Here is a 23001-nt window from a genome sequence, read left to right as displayed (position 1 = left end):
TGAAGTACGCTGCTTAACAAACATTTCATATTTGTATTTCCCAATTATTATTTATTTATTGTGTTGTATCACGATAGAAAAGGCAATTTGGACTTTTTACATTGATGTGATGCAAAATCAGGCTGATATTGAAGGTAATTTAAATAAGACATTTTAGTCCATCTGACGAAAACATTTGACGTCTGATTGTATTGTTCCTGGAGGACTTATTGGACGGTTAACCCAAAGGGAAGAAAGTAGTTTTAAAGCTGGATGCAAGAAATGTGGCTACAGTATGTATCCATCTTCAGTTTATGTTAAAAACTTTTCTTAAACTTGTGCTGTACATATTTAATCCAAACAACTATTACCAGAACATTAGAACTTTTTATCTTTATTATTATTTGCTAAATAAGTTATTGGCTATGATTATTTATCTTTTAAAGGTGGACATTTGACATTTCAATGTCGCAATATTTTGAAGATTGATTCGGAGCATGATGTTGTGGTTGATGTTAGCAGTACTTCAAGTGAAGAAAGTGACAGTGAAAGCTTGTCTTCTCCATCCAAAAGTGAGCTAGATTTAGTTTAAATGCTTATGGCAAATGCCATTTGCCTGTTTTCATTCTAAAAATCAGTTATATTTGTGGTCATACAACTTGTTGCCTTGTAGTGATATTACATTTGTTTAAGTTTAAGAAAGAGTAATTTCTTTGATTGCAACTGGTCATTTTTACTAATCTTCCTCCTCTTTGACCTGATCTACATTTATAATTATCCTCTTTAAGTGTCAAAGAAATGAATTTTCAGTATTTTTCTTTTTTAGGAAGAAGGGATAAATATTTTAAACAGACTAACAAAAGCGACACCCATATAGTAGTTCCAGTGACTCTGATAGGTTTGTAGATAACTTGTTAGTGCTATTATGAAGAGCTTAGTGTGTAGAAAAGGGGGTGAAAATGAATGTTAAGAAAAAATGGGTGTGATTAAAAATGAAAATTATTTATGTTTGGTGTAAGTTAATTTGTCAATAAATGACATTTTACAAGTATAGTTTCGGGATGTGTTATACCCCCCACAAACCCTACCATAACCGCCACCCCAACCTCCTTCCACAACCATTACCCCAACCCCTCCCCATCATTGCATGCCTTGCTGTTGACCAACCTCAAACCTGGTGTTATTTCAATATAGCAAGTGAAAAAATAAAATCCATGCAACTTGTCAGCACAATATTTGTAACTGTCTCTTACATTGTTTAGATTAAAGGCTAGATCTCGCTCTCTGAAGCAAGCCTTGCAAGACCGAAATATGCCACGTCAACAGAAATCCTCAGTAACACCCGAGCGAAAAAGGTACATTCAGATGATGAACTAATTGTTGTAAAAACAAATGCGTTTGAAATAGGGTTGGAAATTCAAGATTGTGAAATCTGTTTCTTTTCTATTTCAGAAGACGAAAAAGTTCCTCTAGCGATGCATCATGTAAGAATTGAAGCCTAGGAAAGTTTTTTTCCAATCTGAATTTCTTTATACAAGAGTTTGAAGTTCATTTATTGTATGCATTGAATAAGTGTAACAATTTCAACATCGTTTATTTTAGCTTCTGATTCAGATGAAAAAGAAAGGAAAAAACGGAAGTTTCAAAAACAACACAAGAAGCGCAAAAAGGAAAGGTATGTACATATTTACCCATGATTTTATTCCAAGTTATTTTTCTAAAATAATATTACTTGAAAAAAACATAATGTAACATGATGGGTTCCTTTGACTTCATTAGCAAGAAGAAGAAGCACAGAAGACGTGATAAGAAGAAAATGAAACATCGGCATTAGAGCACTGTTGATCACAACGTTTATTACATCAACATTCATGACGATTCATGTAACAATTGTGCAGTGATTAACAACCGTAACTGGTTGCTACCAGTTGCTACCATTGAGTTCTATAATAACTGGAGCGGCTATCTCAAGCGCGGCCTTAGATATCTGGTGACGCCAAAAAAATGGCGGATTTCGTCCGTTGCCGCTGAGATTTACCGAAATTGACCGCTTTTCCGAAAATTTCACAATTTCCCACTCCCTCCTGAGGAAAGAGAAGAAAATGTGTGTATTTGGGATTCGGCAAGCAATTTTTGATGAAAATCACGATAAAAACCTACAATTCGTAACAGCGAGTCAACATAGCTTTCCAGTTATCGGCTCCTACGAGGATGTATTTATAACTATCGATGAAAGAGCTATATGTCGGCTACACATCTATGAATGCAGATATGCGTCGTTTTCTTACCAGCGTCAAACTTGTTTGATCGATTAAACTCTTTAGTCTATACAAAAAGTATATCATAGTTCATCTCCACAGTGGTTCACGAGAGAGAAGTTAGCTTATTTTTATCATTGCTATTTTGCTTCTTTTTACTTGTTTCTTTAAAAAAGTAAATATTAAATCTCTGGATATTTACGTATTTTCTGTAATTGAGTTTCATATTAAATTTCAAAAGACTCAAGTCTGCATAGGTTTGGTAAATGAAAACAAACAATATTGTATAGAAATTACTTTAAGTAACCTTTTGTGATGTTCTGAAGTGCAACTGCATCAAATACTTGTAAAGTTGTAGCACATTTTGATTTTGTTGTATTGATATATAAATTGGGCAAAATGCAAATAATCATCAAAACACTTATGCTTCCAATGGTGTTTATAATTCATTTTAGTTTTAATACTTCTACCCTTATTTTTCACTTTGTTTTGTTTTTCCTATATTTTCAATATAAGTGCACAATTTGAATGATTAAAACAGTTTTCACTTCAATAATAAATTTCATAAGCAGTTGGTAGTGCATTTTGTTCTCTGAGTATCCACATTTGGTGTTTTCTTCATACATGAATGATGAAATGCATATGGATATGTCATAACAAGGCAATAAAACCAAATGAATTAAATACCTATAGTGTACTTTTATGCTAGAAGCTTAACAGCTTTCTAGAAATTATAAAGTTATTGGATTATATTACCTCTATATCATCAATCTCATGAAAAGAAATAAGAAGCAAAATATTTGTAGAAAAGCTTTGAAAAGTGAAAAACATTTATTTAAAAAAGCAGCAATGATGCATATGATAAATCCCATTCTGTACTCTAATAGGTAAATAAGCTCAAACTGTTTCTTAAAGAAATATAAGAAATATATAAGAAATATACAGTACAGTAAATTTAAAGGTTTCATCACTGAATCTTTAATGCTTCAGTATAGTGCATTAGATATTAGTAACATTTAAACAACACTCAACTAAAATATTTTGATAAAGATATGCCATGATTTAAACATTATGTTATATAAAACCCAATGGCTTATTCAGTTTAATGCTTCACATCTGCATCAAGTCATCATCAATCTCAGTACAAATGTTTACATAGACACAAACTTTATGGCCTTTCCATTTTATATGTTGTGAATTGACATTTAATTAAGCATCAAAACACACAACCTTCTTGCCATCTTTTTGGTTCATGAACTTCAACTTCAAAGCATTCAAGGCATCATTAGTGAATCCATTGTCTCCATCCATAGAATTTGACCATGATCAAATTAAATAACTCTGGATAAGGCAGACAATAAATCAATTATCTTTACAGCATTATCATTTTTAAGACTCTGCCTGATCTATAACATATTCCAGTCATCTTTACTTCTTGGTCTTCCCTGCATGTTGTCAGCAAATACAACATAACAAGCTCTGCTCCAAATCATGGGTACTGTTGGGGCTGATCATTTCTTCTTGATACTTTTCACAGAGCAAAATGTGTGCAGGGTCTTTTGCTTTAGGGAAACTATTTTGCAAATAGATAGGTAAATTTACGATTTCATGCATTAACAAATGACAGAAAAGTATGCAGAAATTTATAGACAAAAACAGGAAAACATCAGTATATTTGGCGTTCAAGTCAGTCTTAAAAAATACGATCTTTAATATGTATTTTATGGCTTTTCAAGTGCATGTATAATTGCTTTTCAATCGTTGACGGACTAACAAAACAAACAACTACCTCACCTGTGGGAAGCGATATGTACCTTTTTGTGGAAACTACGACATCCAACAATTGAACGATTGAAGTGTTGGCATTATAAAAGAAATGCCAAAAAAAGAATCGTCACAGAATATGGAACTAACGATATCCATATTCTGTGATATCGTGTTTGTTTTTGAAAAATTCTTTATAATTTACTATAGACACCAGGGGGAGGTCGAGAATATTATTTTTCTGCAAAGCGATCATTTCAGCGGAAATACGTCCGTTGGCCGCCATTTTTTTGGCGACCTCGCCCCAGTAAAGATAGCCGCTCCAGTTATTATAGAACTCAATGGTTGCTACTGTGTTACGAGTTTGATTTTATCACGTGATGGGTGTTATCTCGTGGTGGGTTTTATCTCGTGGGGGTTTTATCACGTGATGGGTTTTATCTCATTGTGGGTTATATCATTTGAAGGAAAAACAAACCTGAAATTTTTCTCAAGAATTATAAATTTATTTTTTAATTTTAATCATAATATTTTCATGCTGTTTATAGCATCAACGAAAAACTTTTATTGTTGAATATTGCAGTTTTATTCGAAAGTTGAGCTCAATAAGCTATATACGCTTATATTTAGTTTAAGCTAAGAAAACTAAAAGAAATACTAAGAATCTTGTTAGCAACCATATTTTAAAAATACTAATAAACTTACTCGTCAAAAGTATTTCCCATACAGAGTTATCATCAATACCTCTGTTTGGGCATTTTTAATATAAATACTTTGTTCATACTGGAGAGCACATCCCAAAAAGACGGGGCTTCTAGGTTCTGGAAACGCTTTTTTTCGTGTTACACAAAGGTAGACATAAAGATAGACACAAAGGTAGACATAAACGTAAACATAAAGGTAGACACAAAGGTTGACATAAAGGTAGACACAAAGGTAGACATAAAGATAGACATAAAGATAGACGCAAAGGTACACATAAAGGTACACATAAAAGTAGACACAAAGGTACCATAAAGGTAGACATAAAACTAGACATAAAGGTAGACATAAAGCTAGACATAAAGGTAGACACAAAGGTACACATAAAGGTACACATAAAGGTACACATAAAGGTACACATAAAGGTAGACACAAAGGTGAACATAAAAGTAGACATAAAAATAGACATAAAGTTAGACATAAAGGTAGACATAAAGGTAGACGTAAAAATAGACATAAAGGTAGACAAAAAGGTAAATATAAAGGTGGACATAAAGATACACCAATGTCTTACGTGTTAAGCCTGGTTCACACGAGTGAAATACAAAAACTATAACAAAGAATGAAACAAAGGCAATCAACGAAGCATGTGAAATAGTCATTTATACAAGCGCAAGCATAAGGAAAAGATTAATAAATGATTTAAAAAAAGAACAAAAAAAATTTGAATAAAAATCCCAAATTCTTTGTCTTTGTAAACCTCTAAGGTAGAAGAAATAAAAGTATTATCGTTTAAGTGATCAGACACGTGTAAACCAAGCACAAGTTTATGTCTAATAATTATCAACAAAGCTTATAAAAGTACCGCTGAATTCAGACTTGTGAATTAACGGACAACAGCAAGTGCAATGGCTGAGAGAGTGAGAAATGGAAGTACACAAGAAGAGAAATAATTGATTGACGCTTTCAACATTACTGGAAAACTGACGATAACTTGGGCGATGAACCGGTCGAAAGCAAGCCGAAAGATTTACCGATTTTTAAGAGAGGGTACATGTAGGATGACTATTATGTCAAGTTTGGAAGTGATTCTCAACGAAATTCCACTATACACTGCAAGCTATCAATGAAGAGTTACAACGACTTCCACCAAGAAAGCTATTAATTACTGGATATATCGCACCATATTTAAGCATGTGAAAGGGATGCTGTTTATGTTGAAGTTATCACATCGACCAGTTATTGTAAAACACCGTCATGACTGTATGAATATATTCAATAACAGTTAATTTCTTTGCATGGAAAGTATTTAGAGAAGAATATGAATATAATATTTGAACATCGAGAAGCCATAGCCGTGTGCAAGGGATAAAGACTACCGTAAAATATCCTGTCAAAAAAGAAGAAATGTAATCGTTTGTGTACTTGACCTATCTACCCAGATATTCAAGCATTGCTATGCCAAAATGGTCAACGTCTGTTCGACGAATGGCTTTGTAATAAAGTCGAAAAATACAGTTTCTATCTACATCCTGTGTTGAGTGATATATTGTATTCTCAAAACGTATCGTAAAGTTTGCTGATACAAACCTGTACTGGCTACCCTTGATGAGATATTGCACAGAGAACAAAATTATGCAGACATACTTTCTTCGACGTCTCACGAGAGAATAGATCCCATTGTTAGAAACTATATTAATGTATTGCCGTCGTGTGGCCAGTTTGACACTAAATGACTGTGTTCTACAACGAAATGCTTTTCGATTTATTTCTAGTGTTGCTGTGAAAATGTCAATGGTTTGAAAGTTTATGCTACAAATGTGTGGTTTGTTTTCTTTATTGTCACTTAACAAAATAATTTTTTGTATTATACTTCAAGATCTTTTATCGTAAATAGACTTAATTTTCCAACTGTTTTCAACGCACTCACTGGTCGAGTGTGTAGAGTGAGGTTTCTCAGGTTGTGTTGTGGGGCTCGAATCCTTCGAGGGTCAGTCGGTTGCTGTTGGGCTTGGTGTGTTGAGCATATGACTAGCAATGAACGAGTACTGTGAATATCAAGAGCAAAGTAAGGGCAGATAATAGTGTACATGAAGTGTACAAATGGTAATTCTATTGTTGGTTTTTCGAGTATGTAATGCGACATGTATATTTTCAGAAAAAAATCGCAAATAAAAAAAAGGAAAAGGGGTCTGTTGCAAAAATTTTGCCCTAAAAAACTAAGTCTTTTGATCAAATTTTTCTATGACTTCCCGAAGGAAACATTTTTTAATAGTCAGGAAACAGAGGGCAAACCGAACGCCCTTTCACATCCCCTCCTAACCTCAACCTTGCACTCAATCCTCAATCTACAACCCGAACTGACGACGACACCGGGACGAACCAAGGACCTCGTGCATTGGAGGTCAGACAGAGCCTGTTGAGCCAGAAGCTCAACAACGTATACTAACAGTTTCCTGCCCTTTTTTTAACTTTGAAGTAGAAATATACAAGGTGGGCTTGAACCTTAGAAGGTGCAATTACATTGGCCATGACTTTAGCCTTAGTTATTTACGTATTATTGACTCTAAAAAGCTAAAGAGAACGAAGCGTTCTCGAACCCGAGAAGGAGTAATCACTAAACCGTCATCTGTACCACTCAGACAAGCGAGAGGTATGTGAGGGAGATGAAAACATTTCAAGTGCTTCGACAGAACAGCATTTATTGTCTTTCATTACAAATCAGTTTTAGGCTTTAGTTTATAACGTGCTTTGAAAATATGCCTTCGACGGCAACACAGCAATTGTAGAACTCTAAAGGCAAAAGCTTGCTCATCGCACTTTAAGCAACAAATACTATACCATGAAAAACAAGAGGAATAAAGTATATCCAATGGCATCCATTGACATGTGGTAAATTTGGGTCATGACGCGCATGTCCTTAATCAATTTTCTCCATTCAAGAGTATCGTGAAAAGACTATTTTTATAGATGTTTTTTTCTTGCCCTTACCATCGTCAGTTTTAATGATCGTCATTTCAAACCTTCGTGTCATTTCAAACCTTAGGACAAGGTCTAACGACGAGCAGACCGTAACTAGATTCAGTATTTGGCGAACAGTCTTTACACAAAATAACCAGAGAAAATAAATAAAAATGTACGTCAACTAGCGATTAATACGTTACCTCTGACTTATGGCTTCTTTAGCATTGACATGGTGCTTTGCTTGAGCTATTTCTCACCAACTTTCAGTTAAAAATTGTAATAATATTGATGAAAACGATGTAGGAAAGTGAAATGCAATTCATGCCAACTTGATCCTGAAGAGTGAGGCCGCCGCACTAGTTAATTGACAGCTCTCTGCAATTATTTAAGGGGCCGTGTTATTCTCTGAAATATGATTGGAAGAAATATTATACGATTCGACGTCTACGAAGACATGCAACTTGTGAAATTTTGATCCAAATGATCCCCTAGCATGCATATTTTTGATTGTTGAAATCAGTTTTTCGCAATTATATATTTGCTGTTTGTAGGCGATGTCAAAATTTCACAAATTGATTTACTTTCTCATATAAACTGACAGCATGAACCATAAAACTTGAAACTTTTAAAAGCTGTATGCTTTCGTGAATGTTTATTGTTGATTGGTTGATAACATTCTCGTTGGTTATGATAATAAATACTGTGTATCCAGCAGAAAAATAACGTCCGCTGCTCTCAATAGCTCACTGCGTAATTGCAATTGTGTAAAAACAAGTGAAATTGTTGAAAATGATTAAAAATAGGTACGTTGGCGTACACGTAGGTAGAATGTCAAATATATAGCAACAAAGAGAAGTATCATTTTATGCAAATTTGTATGTGGCCATTTGAAATATCATTTAGTCCATGGGACGAGCAAAAATATGTCAAAGATTTGAAGAGTGATCCGAAACACTGTGTTAAATTTTGAAGAGATATCTGTCGCACTTGTCAATTTTTTAAGGTCCGTCTTTGCATTCAACAATGTGCTTGGAACTCAGGTCAATTCATATACGTATCTGTATTATCTTCAGAGCATGCTTGCACACAGAATTCCTACTTTGTTCTTCTTGAGTCTTTGCTCGTGGCATTTCAAATGTTGTCATTTACTGAGAATTCATGTTGCCCCACCTGTGGACATGATGGCGAAGACAAGAGTTTTTTAAAGCTAAAATAATATCGAACTCTCGTCCATTTTGCAGCTATCATAATCGCATGCACAGCCATGCAGTTTACAATTGTTTGCTTGTTTATCAGTAATTTCAAATTGAAGGCAATCGCAAAAGCAGAGTTGAGTGATGATTGTTGAAAATTAAATCTTTATGAACGCAGCAAACAAGAACAGCGAGCTAAGAAGGCGTTACTTATCAGGATTAACGTATTTACGAAATTCATCATTAAGCACAAGTACAGTTTAAGGCTTACACCGATAGACTTGTTACTTGTTCTTTTAATAAACACGTGCTTAGGTTTTAGGTATCAATGATGCAGAAACTCTAGGAAAACATCTTCAATATAATCGATGCGGGCGAGAACGTCGACCATCCTAACAAAATAACAAGCACAACTACTTACTCCATTGTTAGATCTCTTGCAATTGAACAAAGATTAATATTCCTCTCCATTTAGGTAGAAGTATCACAGACACTCATAATTCACCAAGTGATATGAGTTTATAAATAAAAGTGTTTTCAGCATATTTTAAATTTGAAATATAATGAATTTCGCCATAGTCAAATGCACAACTGCTTAATTTCAAACATGTCACATGGTGTCATGACGTCATACGAAACTTAATTCGTCTTTTTATTCACTTATACAACCAATCAACTTGTATTTACATTAATTTGGTGGGCTTTCTTCACTATTAGTTGTGCAAGCACTGAAAAGATTATGAAGATCAAGGGCTGTGTATCGAGGTGCGTTAATGCGATAGGACACTGAATAGTAATTAATCCTTGGATGCAGTGAAAACAATTATGTAGTACAACAGACATTGTGATTTTATAGATTAGCCTCGTTTCACGGTGAAATTAGTAGATAAAAAAATTAACTACCACTTTGCCATGCACACACATAGTTTATTCAATTGCTTGGAAACGTAGCTGACATATGAAGAGATTAGATACACTTATTCCAAAAAAATTGAGAACTTTCAACTTTTTTTGGCAGAGTGCAATTTTAGAAATGAATTCAAAGCAAACACAAACAAGACAAGATTTGTTTGGCACACTTTCCCACAACTCGCCGGAATACTGTTGCAGAAGGTTGTATTTGTAGGGTATTCATTTCATTTTCACTTTTCAAGGCTTTGGAGCTTACTTTTCCTAAGAAACAAAACTTCCTTGTCTTTAATACACTCAAAAGCTACAAATGTTTCTTCTAAATACTTACCGAAAATAGATTAAACTATTTTTTTTAACATTGGCAAAAGAAAAAGACGTTCTACTTGAACAACTCAGCTAAAGAACGAATGTCTTTTAAACGCGTGCTTTATCGACTTCGTATAAATACACGAATGACACATGATCTTCTCACAATACTGCAGGAGATCATTATTTAACAATACTGAACACAAACACAAATTAATAGTTCAATAGATTCTATTGTATCTCATGTATTTTTTATAACAACCGTTTGTTACTCTAATCCGTCGTAAATGGTTTTAACTGTACACATATAGTTGAGTTAGTCATTCTTGTTGTAACAAGAAATGGTTTTGTGGTGGGAAAATTGGTGAATGAATTCAAATTAACCTTTTCGTCACAAAATTTCTCTCTAAAATCTCATCGTTTTCTTTTGGTCTCATTCATTAGTTTATTCCAATTAATGATTAAAATCTAATGTAGTCTTGAAAAGAGGGATTGCGCCATGTAAGCATTGACATACAACTGCAGGAACTGAACAATGAAGCAGCATGTAGCTTGGCACCACAGTTCAACTTTAAAAATTCCATAGGAAAATAAGTTGCATTTAGACATGTCTAGACACAGTGAACAGAACTGACAATTCAAGATGCATTTACTCTAGGAGTACATAAGGTAAAATGATTAAATTGCCTTCATTATAAGACATTGTTTCACTCCAAGGATGCCATGTGCCATCTTCCCCATATCTACCATTAATCCCATTTGCCTCTGTATCAACATTCAACAATGAACTTGAATTAACGAGTGCATGATTTTGATAATCTCGCTCATTGATTTCATCAGTTTGTACACCAACATCTTTTCCTTCCCACCTAACATCGGTATGATCCACATTATTCATTACTAAAGGGGTGTCATCTCTGTTTTGTTTCTAATGTTTTCATCATTGCTTTTTGTATTACACTCAACAGGAGAGAAATGATTACTGCAATCACCATTATTATCAGTTTTAATATGTTTCTTAGAATCAGGTTCCAGACATGACGATGGTTTGGAATAATTCTGTGCTTCCCCATGGTTATTCTCTACATCTTGTGAACATTTGTCTGATAACTCATCATTCAAATCAGTGATTTGGTCATTTTTCACTGCTATAAGATTAGTCTTATCCCTTGATTTGACCTTACTTTGTAATGGAGGACTATCAACGCTTGGTCTTTTGCGTTTTGTCCCTTTAGTCTTTGAATCAATCTGTTCAACTTCACATGCTGGTGAGTTAACTTGTTCCTCACTCTTGTTAATGCCATTAGCAACAGGAGAGTTTGATCTCATTCCATTCAGTGGTGAGTTGGTAGTCCTTGCTGCTTCCATGTGATTTTGAACCAATTTTTGCCATTTTTTAACCAGTCGTTTGGCTCTTCTTGCTATGTCTTCATTATTAGTTTTCTTTCTCAGTAAATTAACAGTTCGACCTATTCTTGTTTGCTTATAAAATATCAAAAGAGTATGGTGATTAGAATGCAAATAGAACTGAAGTACAGTAAGGATGGACACTTTCACTTAGTAGGGTTAAGAACATTAACAGAGCATGCTTTTTCCTAAATTAAATCTTAGGTTGCATTTCGCTGTACTGACTTTTCATGTAAATTATAGAAATTATTAAAGAAAGTAAACATCATAATGTTCAATCCATGTAACCCATGACATTAGAGAAAACAATGTGTAGATACAATATGAAATCTATCAATCAGTCAAATGTGTACATGTCCAAAACAAACTTAAGGAGAATAAATGTAATGAAATAGAACAGAATACATCAGTAATCCTAGAACAATTCTGATATCGTCATAGAAGAAATAATATACCTCTAAGGCTTCTTTCGTTAGAGGGGTGCGCTCAAGAAGTCCAACAACCTCAATCAGGGTCGCCATATTTAAAACCTAAAAGAGGAGTCAAAATTTTCAGAACAGATTTTATAATATTACGCTTTAAAAAATACATCAAAAATCCAAATCACGTACATTTCCGTCTGGGTCGACTGCTTCGCCTAGTTTTGTTTTGATTTCTTGTGGCGAGTGCTGCATTAAGACCCGAAATTTGGCGTTCGGAGTCCTTTCTCATGCCATGCAAGCTGTACCAAGACATGACGATCAACTCTCGTCGACACCACGGTTTATAATGCACACAATTTTGACGTCATATTTCAATGAGTCCCGCTTTTCTTATCCAGGCTACTTCCGCCCATTGCGCGGCCAACATCAATTACCCAGGGGGAAATACCCATATGGAAATAAGGGAAATATTTTAATTTAAATTTCAAAATTTATAAAACGTGAAATTACAAAAAACAACCCCAACCAACTTAGGAAAGTAGTTCAATAATGCAGTAATGTTTAGTAATGTCGAAATCCTAACAATTATAAGATGATCTCTTTTTTCATATGAAACATTGCGGTAAACTGTTCCGAAGACACCTCAGAATGGTCTAAGTGAGAACGTCACGCTTGTCGACACGCAAAAACAGCATGATTCTTGAGGAATCATTATGAAATTGAATGCTATTAAAACTTTTATCGCTCTTGGAAAATACCCTCTAAAACAAGTCAAATATCGAAAACTAATGACAAAAAACACCACAAGGCGAGGAACTGATTTGCAGATGAAGGGAAGTATACTCAAAAAGGGGGACAGCAATCATTCAACTAAATTCAAGTTAAATACGGACCATTGTATAATATATTAAATTAACTGTATGATACAACCATAAAAATATACAAATAAATCACGATAGGCATGAAAATAAAACAAGGCAGCAAGTCGGTATAGAAAGAAAAGATGCCTGCAAATGGAAAGGTTCCCACTGTTCGATAAGTTGAGATAATACGTTATTCTTGATGAAACCTAATCATAGAGAACTAAATTTAACAAAAATTTCATTTATTCACTTTGTTTGCCACATGGCATTGACGGCATCTTTATGTCGGTGGCACTTTTCAGCGAAACGACGAAGAAAAATCTGCAAACTGAATAAAATTTAAAAGTTCAATACATGATTACGTGCTTGAAACACTTACACACAGGCATGCCAGACTGTTGCATTTCTCTACAACAATTAAAAATCTATCTCATTAAATTTTCCCTGATCGTTTTTGGTAACTAATACAACCGCAACGTCTCCTCGTTTCAAAAAGGTCGCAAGAGCTAGTGCATTCTGTACTCATGATGGGGAAAATTGATTGACTTGAACAAGTACGTGCGTACTCAGTACTGACAAATTTTGGAATCAGAAAAACTACTTTAAACTATTTTGACATCCTGACAAAAATATCATTTACCTTTTCTTGGTCGGCGTCATCACCAAAGTCATTGGAAGATGATTGTTTTTTATTCAGACGACTTTTCTGAATGGACACATCAGCCGACGCTTTCTTGTCAAAGGCAGGTGTCATCGCAAATGGATCATCTCCGGAAAATGGATCAAAATCTTTGCCACTTTTTAGTGTATTCTCATCAAACAAAGGCGAGGAGGCAAATGGGTCACCGGTATTAGGGGTTTGAAACGGGTCTGTGCCAGCAAAAGGGTCCTTGAAAGGATCGTCGGAGATGAATACAGGAGTCGTAGTTTCACTGCGTGAAGCGGAATTAACATCAACATTATCAAAATCAAAAGCATCAAAATTTGTATCAAATGTTGAAGACATGTCCACTTTGCTAGATATATCAGTGTTTTGTTCGGAATAAACTTCGGATTTGTTGTCCGCCGGAGAAAATGATTCCAACTTTGACTCACCGAATGATTCATCAAAAAAGTCAATTCGAGTTTCGTCTTCAGCGATATTTTTATCAAAATTATTTTCTGTATCATCTTCACTTGTGTTTATGGAAAACTCATTTTCACTAGGTTCTAGTTCTCCATCAGAGAGCTCGTCCTTTAGTACAGCATCATCTTCCAGGTCAATTCTCGGCGGAAGTTCAGGAGGCTGGCGTTGGGAAGTCTCCACTTTAGGCGAGGGTACATTTATGGAAGGTCTTGGCGGAAGAGCAGGTGGTATTTTAGGACTACTTGCTACAACTTCATTCAGTTCTCTTGGGGGAACATCAGGTCGAGGAGGCAGGGGTGGGGGTGAAGATTCTGTCGTTGATGACAGTATACTCTTTAAAGCTGCGGTATTTGCAGTAACATCAGAGTTATTTAGTGAAGAATCTGAAGAGCTTGTTTCATCAGCAACGGCGTGCGCTTTACCAATATTATCTAGAGTTTCTTCTTGCTCTTTCACGGATGCAGTATTGTCAGGAGGATCGGAGTTGTCCAAATCTGCGACGGAAGAGTTATTAACCATTGCAAAATCATTTTTTAAAGAATGATCAACTTTAACATATTCGACTTCGCCTTCCGACGACTTTATTGTGTCCAAATCAAAACTATCATTTCCATACGCAACATTCTGAGGAGCATTTTCCTTTATTTCTTCAAACATTGAAGGATCGTTCTCGAGGCTAGACTCTTTTGCAGAATGTCGCGGCTGGATCTGCGCAGAGCCACCTGTTGCTATATCATCAAAGGAATTGGCAAATGCATCACTGCTTCCACCAAAAGGATCAGATTTAAATTCGACGCTTGCGCTGCCCCCGCGAGGGGAGAATGGATCATCGTCTGAAAATGAGGTAAATTTTGCCTCGTTGAATTCGTTTGCACTCGAGGATGCGAAAGGATCTTCATTTGAAAACACGTCTGAAGTAGAGCTAAAAGCAAACGTGTCTTGCTCAGACTGCTTTGCTGTTATTACGTTCTCATTTTCTGTGTCGAAATTTACTTCAAATGAAGAATACACGACGTGAACACTTGAATCAGCAGAAACTTTTCTCTTTTCAATATCGCCGTGGTTATTGTCACTGTCTTTCGTACTGTCAATAGGCTTATATTCCTTGCTGTTTGGGGTAATTTCTTTACCAGTGGAATTAGGCTCTTGCGTTTTCTTAAAGATGCCTTCTTCCGAAACGTTTTCGGCAGGCGACGTCTCACTGCTGTTCTCAACGGCCAATTTGAGATCAAAATCGGATGAAACGTTGCCACGCGCATTGTTCGTTTTGGGGTTTAGCTCCTCGTCAGGTAAGTCAGCAATGTCGGTATGCATAGAATAACTTGAATCATCATTCTGTTCTGATCTAAATTCATAAGAACTCGAAAATCCGTTTTCGACAGGCGGAAATTCGGCATGAAACGCGCTTTCACTAATTGAGTTATTTTCATGAGATAATGTGTCCGTTTCCGCTTCAGGAAGACCTGACTTTTCTTGCATGCTCAACGACAAAGCAATGGCAGTCGCAATATCTTCCCGCTCTTTCTCACTCAAGCCGTCTTCATTAGGTTGCGAAACCTAGGCATGAAATTAAATACAGATTTAGGGAGAGTAACAATATTACCAATCTACAATAAAAAAAATTAAAAAAAGTCTTGTTTTAGAAAATAAGTTTCGAAGTCCCCCAAAAAAAAAATGTTTCATGCCATAAACATGCCTTTTGACGTTCAATAAGCCACAGATTACAGTAACAGAACTTGTAGGGAGGGGAGGAAGGTTGCAAAAAGTTTTGTTTTAGAAAATAAGTTTCAAAGTTTCCCCCAAAAAATTTTTCATGCCATAGACATTGCATCAACCTTTTGAAGTTCAATAAGCAACACAATACGGTGACAGAACTTGTAGGAAGGGGAGGAGGGTTGCATGAGAATTTTACTTGAATATCCAAGCCCCCTAAAGTGGTCACAAGTATAAAGACTCAATTGACAACAATTAAACCTTTAGAGTTATGTTTTTGTATTGAAAGCAGAGCTAAGAAATTCATGTGACGTCATCCCTTGCATCTGCACCCTTACGTACTTATGATCGATAAAACTGCCTGATTTACGTATCAATATTGTGAATGGCATTTCTTGCATTGTAGCCTTTAAAGTCCAACTCATTTTCAAAATCATGATGCAACTGAACCGCTAATTTTATGCTGCTACGCAAGTTACTCAGTGTTCACATACTGTGAAAACAACAGACTTCTAAAGGAATGACTATTACGAAATAATACTTGAAATTTACATAGCACGTCTAAAACCTCCAGTGTAGCTAAGCTTCTCACATCATAAATTAATTAGGGCAGTTACTGCAGCCACGACCTTAATCTGTTACGCAACTGTAGCAAACAAAAGCATACTAGGACCAAGAAATATGCCTTTTGTATCTAATTACCTACAGAGTGCATAAAGTGGAGCTGCCAGCCTGCAAGTGTGTTCATGCTATGTAAATATTTTGGAATTCACTCATTTTAAAAACATTACTTTTCTAAAGTAATAACTACTAATGGTAAAAGGATGAAAAATTTACATTCACAACAGCAAACAACCTGATATTCGTCATTTCCAACAGCAGTTGCCCTGTGAGAACCTGGAGCACGAGGAACCTGAGCAAAAATAAACACGTAAGTACGTACATTGTTGTCAACAAGAATTACGTATTACCTAATCATAAATAGTTGTTCTACGTACGTGTACGGTACAAACACAAGATACATTTGCTTACATCATAATGAGATGTTTCCGAACTCTCTCTAGGTAAAGTTGGTTCCTACATAGGTAAATTAACGTTACAGAAAACTGCACAGTAAGTTTTATCTACTAGTGATAGAGGATGGGAAATACGTTTATCGATGATGTTAACTTGCTAATGGCAAGCTTGATGTCCACACAAAGTAAATTGTTGACAGAATATCGCTCCTACCGAATATAAATGTTCTTCTTGATTTTGCTTCTGCTCTCCACCAATTTTATTAGACATTTCTGCAAGAAAAAACTGTGTAATTGCAAATTTTCGAATAAAAAAGGAAAACTACGTAATCACCACACAATTCAATACGTCATCATTGTATATATTCAAGTTACGTATTTGCACAGGTAAAAGGAAATGAAAATGATCGTAAAATGGTCAATGTAATATCATCAACTCCACAGTCTGAAAAATTTCATCAGAGGTCTGTAGGAATGAGAGATAAAACTAATTTTGCATGGATGAAATGACCAACTGGACGTTTTTTGATCAAGAATGTATGTCCATAAAGATTACTGTCATGAAACATTAGAAATATTATCATCACAAACATTAAATTTAAATGATTACATCATTCATTGCACCTACCAAGAAGCATTTTGTTTTGCAAAGGCTCCAAAGGCTTTGCTGACTTGTTATCCTGCTTTTGATTACTTGTCATGTTTTCCTTCGTGGTATTTTTTCTGTGTTCTCGCATCTTGTAAACAACTTGAAACAATTCATACAACTGAGTAGTTATCACTTCAGCCTGAAGAAAATACCATGTTTGAATAGAAATTGAAAAATAGGTAAAAACTTTACATGAAAAAGACATTCATGAAAATTTTAAATGATGTTTAAGAAACTTACTAATTTTTCTGACTTGATAGCAAAGAGACAATACTTTCTTGCCTCATTCAAGGAAGATCGTGGGGGAGAAAAAATGTAACCAAAAACATGCCTGTCCTCTGGATCATGTGAAATGAAAGATATTTTGTGGATTGGGTGCTCATGTTCAAGGGCCTGAAAATATTATATTGTACACATTAAAGAAGAATATGATAAAGTTGAGTTACGTGTTGTCATATGCAGTGCATACACAGTCATATCGGTGAAGACATGTATACAATGCTAAGTACAAGTTCTTTAATAGGAAATTTACCAGAGTTTTGTCATTGTACAATCTTATTCCTTTGAGTGTTATGTTGACTGTTATTTTTAGTTTGTGCTCATTGGCTCCCTTTTTTAACTGTTTTGCTTGTTGCTGAAATAAAATTATAAATAATTTTGGTAACATGGATTTGCATAACCACAAAACTAAATTAAAGTGTTTGTCGTATTCATTACAATACAGTTAAGATATTGCAAGACAAATTTCCAAAATACCATACTCTAAACTTGTTTCAATAACACTAGAGTTTTAATTATAGCATGAAATCCTTGTGTGGTAAATCCTTACTTTTCTAATTGGTGAATTTATATTTTTCATATGCTAGATTCCTGACACATAATGAAGACTTCCACCACATTGCACTGGTTGAAACATTGGTACATCAGTATATTACAAAACTAGGGATGTACCATTTTAGGATTTTACCGATACACCGACTAATCGATATTAAAAAACCAATATTTTATGCCATTTTATGAAACTTAAACATCATAAAGTATGCCACTTTGTGCGTCACCAGTGACTGTTCATTTGATAAAAAATATAAAATTCAAAGTGGTTATTTACACAGCAGCCTTATTTCAAAAGCACAACTGTCAATGGAAATTAATGGCGTGTGGAACTAACAAATTTTAAGCAATATTAATTTAACAAAAATTGTTAAGTTAATATATATAGTAATGTTAAGCTATGATTCGTTTCAATTATATTTCTATTTCAATGAAATGTCTAAAAATCAGTATTATGATCAAGAAAAATACTGTTGCCAATAATTCTGTTTTAGAGCAGATCTGTTGATACTGATATGCCGTTATTGATACATCACGATACAAAATATAATTCACCTTAAGTTTTTGAATTGCATTAACACAGGTGTCATCACCTCTAGGGCCAGGTACTTCAACAAAGCCAAACAACTAAAATATAGTTTGAATAATGGTGAGGAGAAACTTATATGTCAAAAAATCAATTGATTACTAACTAAAATGTTGCTTGCGTGTCGCAGCTTTGAAGCAAATGATATGTGAAATGAAATATGCCAGATTTCTTTGCTGTTAGTACAGGCAAAATTAACATCTTAGGCATTGGCAAAGTCTAGAGTCCCCAAAAATATAATTCCACCTCAAGCTTAGATGGTTCCATACCCCACTGTGTAAGCAGGTCATATTCAGTGTGAGTTCTTAATGTCTTTGTATAGTGCAAAATTTTGCGTTCTTAAACTGGTGTCTATTGAAGGCATGTACATAAACCAATTAAAAGCAATGATTTGGTTTTCAACTTACTTTTGCTTTATAAATAAGTCCCTGCCCTTCATATTTGCCAGCATTAAGTACCACATCCTTGCCTATTTCACAAGAAAAAATATTGTTTAATTTGTGTTAATGTTTCTAGTATAAACTAAAATGTTTTGGAAGTATGATATTAGTAATTCATTTAGCTGCACGTCCACAATAACATATTTCAGATTCCACATAACATTTATGATTTTCAAAACAAAAACAAAAGTGAAATACAACACAACTTAGCGATATACCACCTTTTCCTTTCGCAACCTTCCCTTTTGAACTTTTTTCTCGCTCTTCCTTTTTATTTCCTTTTAATTTTACTTTTTGTTTAGCCACAGCAGTACTCCCCTCCATTCAGTAGGTACACAGCGTACAGCTGTCTGAGTAAATATGAAGTTATTTGCTCTTATTTTGTGCGTGTTCCAAACCTCTTCGGCGAATTAATTAATCAACAATTCAAAATTAAAATGCACGTTTTTAAGTTTTTTGTTACGAAATGTAGTCACTTTAAACACGACAACAAATGGCGGATATAAAGGCGATTACTTTTCGACATTTTTCAAAACATTTACTTTAGCATCATTATGGACTTTTCAATATATCCTTTCGTGGTAAGGGATAAATTGGGTAATGTAGGATCGCAAACGATGTATGTCTCACTGCCTGCATTCTTTGAATTCATTTATTCGAAGAAGTTTCCTTCATTTTTCTGTATTCGTAAAAACTTTGAAATGTTTTACTGACACGTGCGATGAAAATCATGATTTTCAACTTCTACTGAATTTTTTCCATAGAACCATTAAGTTCTTCACATTTATTTCATACATGCATATGGTGGCGACCAAGAACGCGGGGACATGGAGGGACTTAGTGGAATATGTACGGTTATCATGGATTCGAACATTGTTCAGCTTTGAGCTTTGACTTCGCTAGTTGCAAAATGAGACATGGAGTCCGGTGGGAAAGTGTCTATTTCTCAGCTTCGAAATTTAGTTCGAAGTTATATCGATCAACACTTGTATCCGACAGCTTTATTTTGGGCTGAGAAAGCTATGTCTTTATCGAACAATGAGCTGCAGGATGTGTACTGGTTTTGTCAAGCCTTGTTCTATACGAAACAATATGATAGGGCGGTGCATGCTTTAACTAGCAGAGGGCTTCACGAGAGCAATTTAGCATGTCGCTATTTGGTTGGTAAGTGCTACGCTGAGTGCAAAAAGTGGCAAGAAGCTTTGGATGTCCTTGAAATGGAAGAAAAATGTTCAAAAATTAGTTTCTCTGTGGAACTTGGCGCGGGCAGCAAGAAACTTGACGCCGCTATTCAATTGTTAAGGGGGGTAGTCTATGATGCTATGGACAATGGTCCAATGGCAAGTGATTGTTATAAAGAAGCCTTAAGAAATGATGTTCACTGTTATGAAGCATTTGACAACTTGATGTCACATTTTATGCTCATGCCTAATGAAGAAGCTGATTTTCTGAAGTTGTTGCCTTTTGATGAGCAGTGCCTTCCTGAGGAGATTCCATTGCTAAAATACCTGTACGAAATCAAAATGCAAGAATGCAAAAAAGTTGTCAAACCACCATCTCCATTTGAAAGGTTAAGCAATAGCTTGGATGTTACTCTCTGTGTTGCTCAAAAACAATTCTCTAAATGTGATTTTCAATCATGTTATAAAATGACAAGCCAGATAATACAAGAAGATTCACTTCACAATGCCTGCTTACCATTGCACATTTCTTGCATGGTGGAGCTCAAGAAATCTAATGATCTTTTCTTCCTTGCTCATAAGCTGGTTGAAAATTATCCACATCAAGCTGTTTCCTGGTATGCAGTTGCTTCCTATTACTACCTTCTCTCAAAGTATGAGGCGGCCAGACGATTTTTTAGCAAAGCCACAACCATTGATCACAACTTTGGACCAGCTTGGATTGGATTTGGTCATTCCTTTGCTGTGGAAGGTGAACATGATCATGCAATGGCTGCCTATTTTTCTGCATCTAAATTAATGCCTGGTTCCTATCAACCGTTACTTTATGTGGGAATGGAATACATGAAAACTAACAACTCCAAGTTGGCAGAAAGATTTTTTAATCAAGCATTGACCATTGCTCCTGATGATCCGTCTGTGAAACATGAACTTGGTCTAGTTGCTTTCAAAAATGGTAATTTTGCTAAGGCAGAAAAATGCTTCCTTGAAGCACTTCATTCTGTGGAGGGATTGAGTGAAGGCATTGTCCTGGATACATGGGAACCGTTGGTAAATAATCTTGGTCATGCCCTTCGTAAACAAGGAAAATATGATGAAGCCCTAGAATATCATCAACAGGCATTGCTGTTGGTGCCACAAAATTCCCAAACACTTTCATCAATAGGCTTTGTGTATAGCTTACTTGGGAAGTATGAGGATGCAATCAATTACTTTCATAAGGCATTAAGTTTAAGGAGAGATGACACATTTAGTGTTCAAATGCTTGGCCAAACATTGGAACAGTTTTCCTTAGCCGTCCTGCCAGATGTTCCAGAGGAACAGTTACATAGTTCTATTGATGTTGAAGAGAGAAATGTTCAAGAAAGTGAAAATTTTGATACTAGTATTGAAGATATGAGCATGGAAACATAACTTTGATTTCTGTGCAAACTATATGCAATCATATGTTTGATTGAAATGTTGCATAATTTCCAGAGAAACCATCATTAATTTCATAAAATTATATTTACATACAGGCTAAATGAAGAAAAATTATTTTTGACATAAAAGTTCCAGAAACTTGTAGTAGTTATATTTTATGTCATATTGCATGTCATACCAGAAGTTTATAGCAATAGCCCCATGTGTTTGTTGGACATGATGAAACCATAAAGAAGGGATATAAAGAATGTCACCTTTCTCGACAACACATGTTATTGACTTGGCATTTGCGAATTCAGGGTATAATTTAAGGTCAGGATTTAATGGATCCACTGGTATCCAAGGAATATTGCTATTGTTCTCATCAATTACATCAAATTTGCTAAATTCATTTTGTTTGTAACGAGCTACTTGGTAACTTTGATGAGGAATGTATGGTAAATCTGTAGGTGGGAAAAGTGTAAATGTTTTCTTCCCACATATAACACAGTATAAATTTTCATAATGATCTTTATGTAACGAAGTTATTGCACGACAATCACCCATCCAAAAATTGGCAACATCAGGCCCTTTACCAAATGCTTGTGTAGCCCATTCTATTTCAGTTTCAGCATCTTCGATGATTTCTGAAAATTCACTAGTAAAATTGCCATTTTGTTTTTGAATGTAAAATATTCCTTGATCACCCAGGTGTGGTGATTCCATGACATCTAAAAATTTGGAAAATGATATTTTTCTTTCTTCTGGCAAGATGAATTTGTTCTCAGTGACAGCATCTGCTAAACCGTTTGGAGTGACGGCTACACTTATTACTTTCTCTCCAAGTTTTTCCCGTAGATACGATTTTGTCCATTTGCTCAAAGCAGGCCAGTGGTCGATTGACTTCTTGAAAATCACTGGAATATTTGGACATACCCAATTACGATAAAACTCTAGCGGTTTAGGAGGGCCTTCATATTCTGGTACATTTTCTGGTAAATACAGTTCCCTAGCTTCGTTAGTCAAGCTGCTGTAAAGATCTTTGGTTTTGCACTCCTCCATAAAAATTAAATGGACTTGCTACACATTAATAATTTCTATCCGCCAAAACTGGAATACTGTAATTATATTACTCAAGTACTTGTGCGGTCAATATATGACTGTGACAAGGATCAATGCACAAAAATAAGACTTGACAGCTCAACATGAAGTCACCATTCGGCTAACTTTTAACTTCTCTGTGCTATTAAATCGGCTGTTTCTTAGAACAACCAACAACCTTGTTTTT

General features: G+C 35.1%; 5 protein-coding genes and 1 long non-coding RNA gene across 6 annotated transcripts; 3 read left to right on the top strand and 3 right to left on the bottom strand.

Moving 5' to 3' along the window:
- Window positions 1-11: 11 nt before the first annotated feature.
- LOC124438524 (protein SREK1IP1-like) lies at window positions 12-1619 on the top strand (the record flags this gene model as incomplete). Its single annotated transcript, XM_046988696.1, has 7 exons — window positions 12-134; window positions 204-272; window positions 426-551; window positions 806-881; window positions 1242-1334; window positions 1432-1463; window positions 1582-1619. Coding segments are annotated over exons 1-7 (459 nt in total), but the record flags the coding sequence as incomplete, so codon positions are not given.
- Window position 1620: 1 nt separating this feature from the next.
- Window positions 1621-1866, top strand: LOC124440316. Its single transcript, XR_006946653.1, has 2 exons — window positions 1621-1654; window positions 1759-1866. It is a non-coding gene; the product is annotated as an uncharacterized LOC124440316 (long non-coding RNA).
- Window positions 1867-10291: 8425 nt separating this feature from the next.
- Window positions 10292-12255, bottom strand: LOC124441434 (transcription elongation factor A protein 1-like). Its single transcript, XM_046991908.1, is given in 4 exon segments — window positions 10292-10979; window positions 10982-11560; window positions 11941-12015; window positions 12097-12255. Coding segments are annotated over 4 exon segments (969 nt in total). The 5' UTR covers window positions 12160-12255; the 3' UTR covers window positions 10292-10727.
- Window positions 12256-12782: 527 nt separating this feature from the next.
- On the bottom strand, window positions 12783-19716 carry LOC124440022 (protein BNI1-like). Its single transcript, XM_046990352.1, has 11 exons — window positions 19353-19716; window positions 19099-19160; window positions 18661-18732; window positions 17807-17908; window positions 17515-17667; window positions 17254-17413; window positions 16840-16898; window positions 16642-16686; window positions 16466-16522; window positions 13411-15453; window positions 12783-13098 (listed from the first exon to the last, which is right to left on the bottom strand). Exons 1-11 carry the CDS (start codon window positions 19453-19455, stop codon window positions 13069-13071), a joined length of 2886 nt encoding a protein of 961 aa, XP_046846308.1. The 5' UTR covers window positions 19456-19716; the 3' UTR covers window positions 12783-13068.
- Window positions 19717-20028: 312 nt separating this feature from the next.
- LOC124442007 (cell division cycle protein 16 homolog) lies at window positions 20029-22125 on the top strand. Its single transcript, XM_046992498.1, has one exon. The coding sequence runs from the start codon at window positions 20049-20051 to the stop codon at window positions 21723-21725; it is 1677 nt and encodes a 558-aa protein (XP_046848454.1). The 5' UTR covers window positions 20029-20048; the 3' UTR covers window positions 21726-22125.
- On the bottom strand, window positions 21736-22980 carry LOC124442017 (bifunctional peptidase and (3S)-lysyl hydroxylase Jmjd7-like). The gene has a single exon (XM_046992509.1). The coding sequence runs from the start codon at window positions 22773-22775 to the stop codon at window positions 21846-21848; it is 930 nt and encodes a 309-aa protein (XP_046848465.1). The 5' UTR covers window positions 22776-22980; the 3' UTR covers window positions 21736-21845.
- Window positions 22981-23001: the final 21 nt, after the last annotated feature.

This window comes from Xenia sp. Carnegie-2017, unplaced genomic scaffold (genome assembly GCF_021976095.1).
Source record: "Xenia sp. Carnegie-2017 unplaced genomic scaffold, XeniaSp_v1 HiC_scaffold_1, whole genome shotgun sequence".
In the NCBI taxonomy this organism is placed as follows: domain Eukaryota; kingdom Metazoa; phylum Cnidaria; class Anthozoa; order Malacalcyonacea; family Xeniidae; genus Xenia; species Xenia sp. Carnegie-2017.
This window is presented reverse-complemented; position numbering and strand designations above follow the sequence as displayed.

Coding starts and splice junctions, on each gene's coding strand:
- LOC124442007 (XM_046992498.1), top strand. CDS start 20,049: ATGGAGTCCGGTGGGAAAGTGTCTATTTCTCAGCTTCGAAATTTAGTT.
- LOC124442017 (XM_046992509.1), bottom strand. CDS start 22,775: ATGGAGGAGTGCAAAACCAAAGATCTTTACAGCAGCTTGACTAACGAA.
- LOC124440022 (XM_046990352.1), bottom strand. CDS start 19,455: ATGGAGGGGAGTACTGCTGTGGCTAAACAAAAAGTAAAATTAAAAGGA. Junction 17,668..17,806: donor TGTACAATGACAAAACTCTG/GTAAATTTCCTA, acceptor TAATATTTTCAG/GCCCTTGAACATGAGCACCC. Junction 17,414..17,514: donor CTATCAAGTCAGAAAAATTA/GTAAGTTTCTTA, acceptor TATTTTCTTCAG/GCTGAAGTGATAACTACTCA.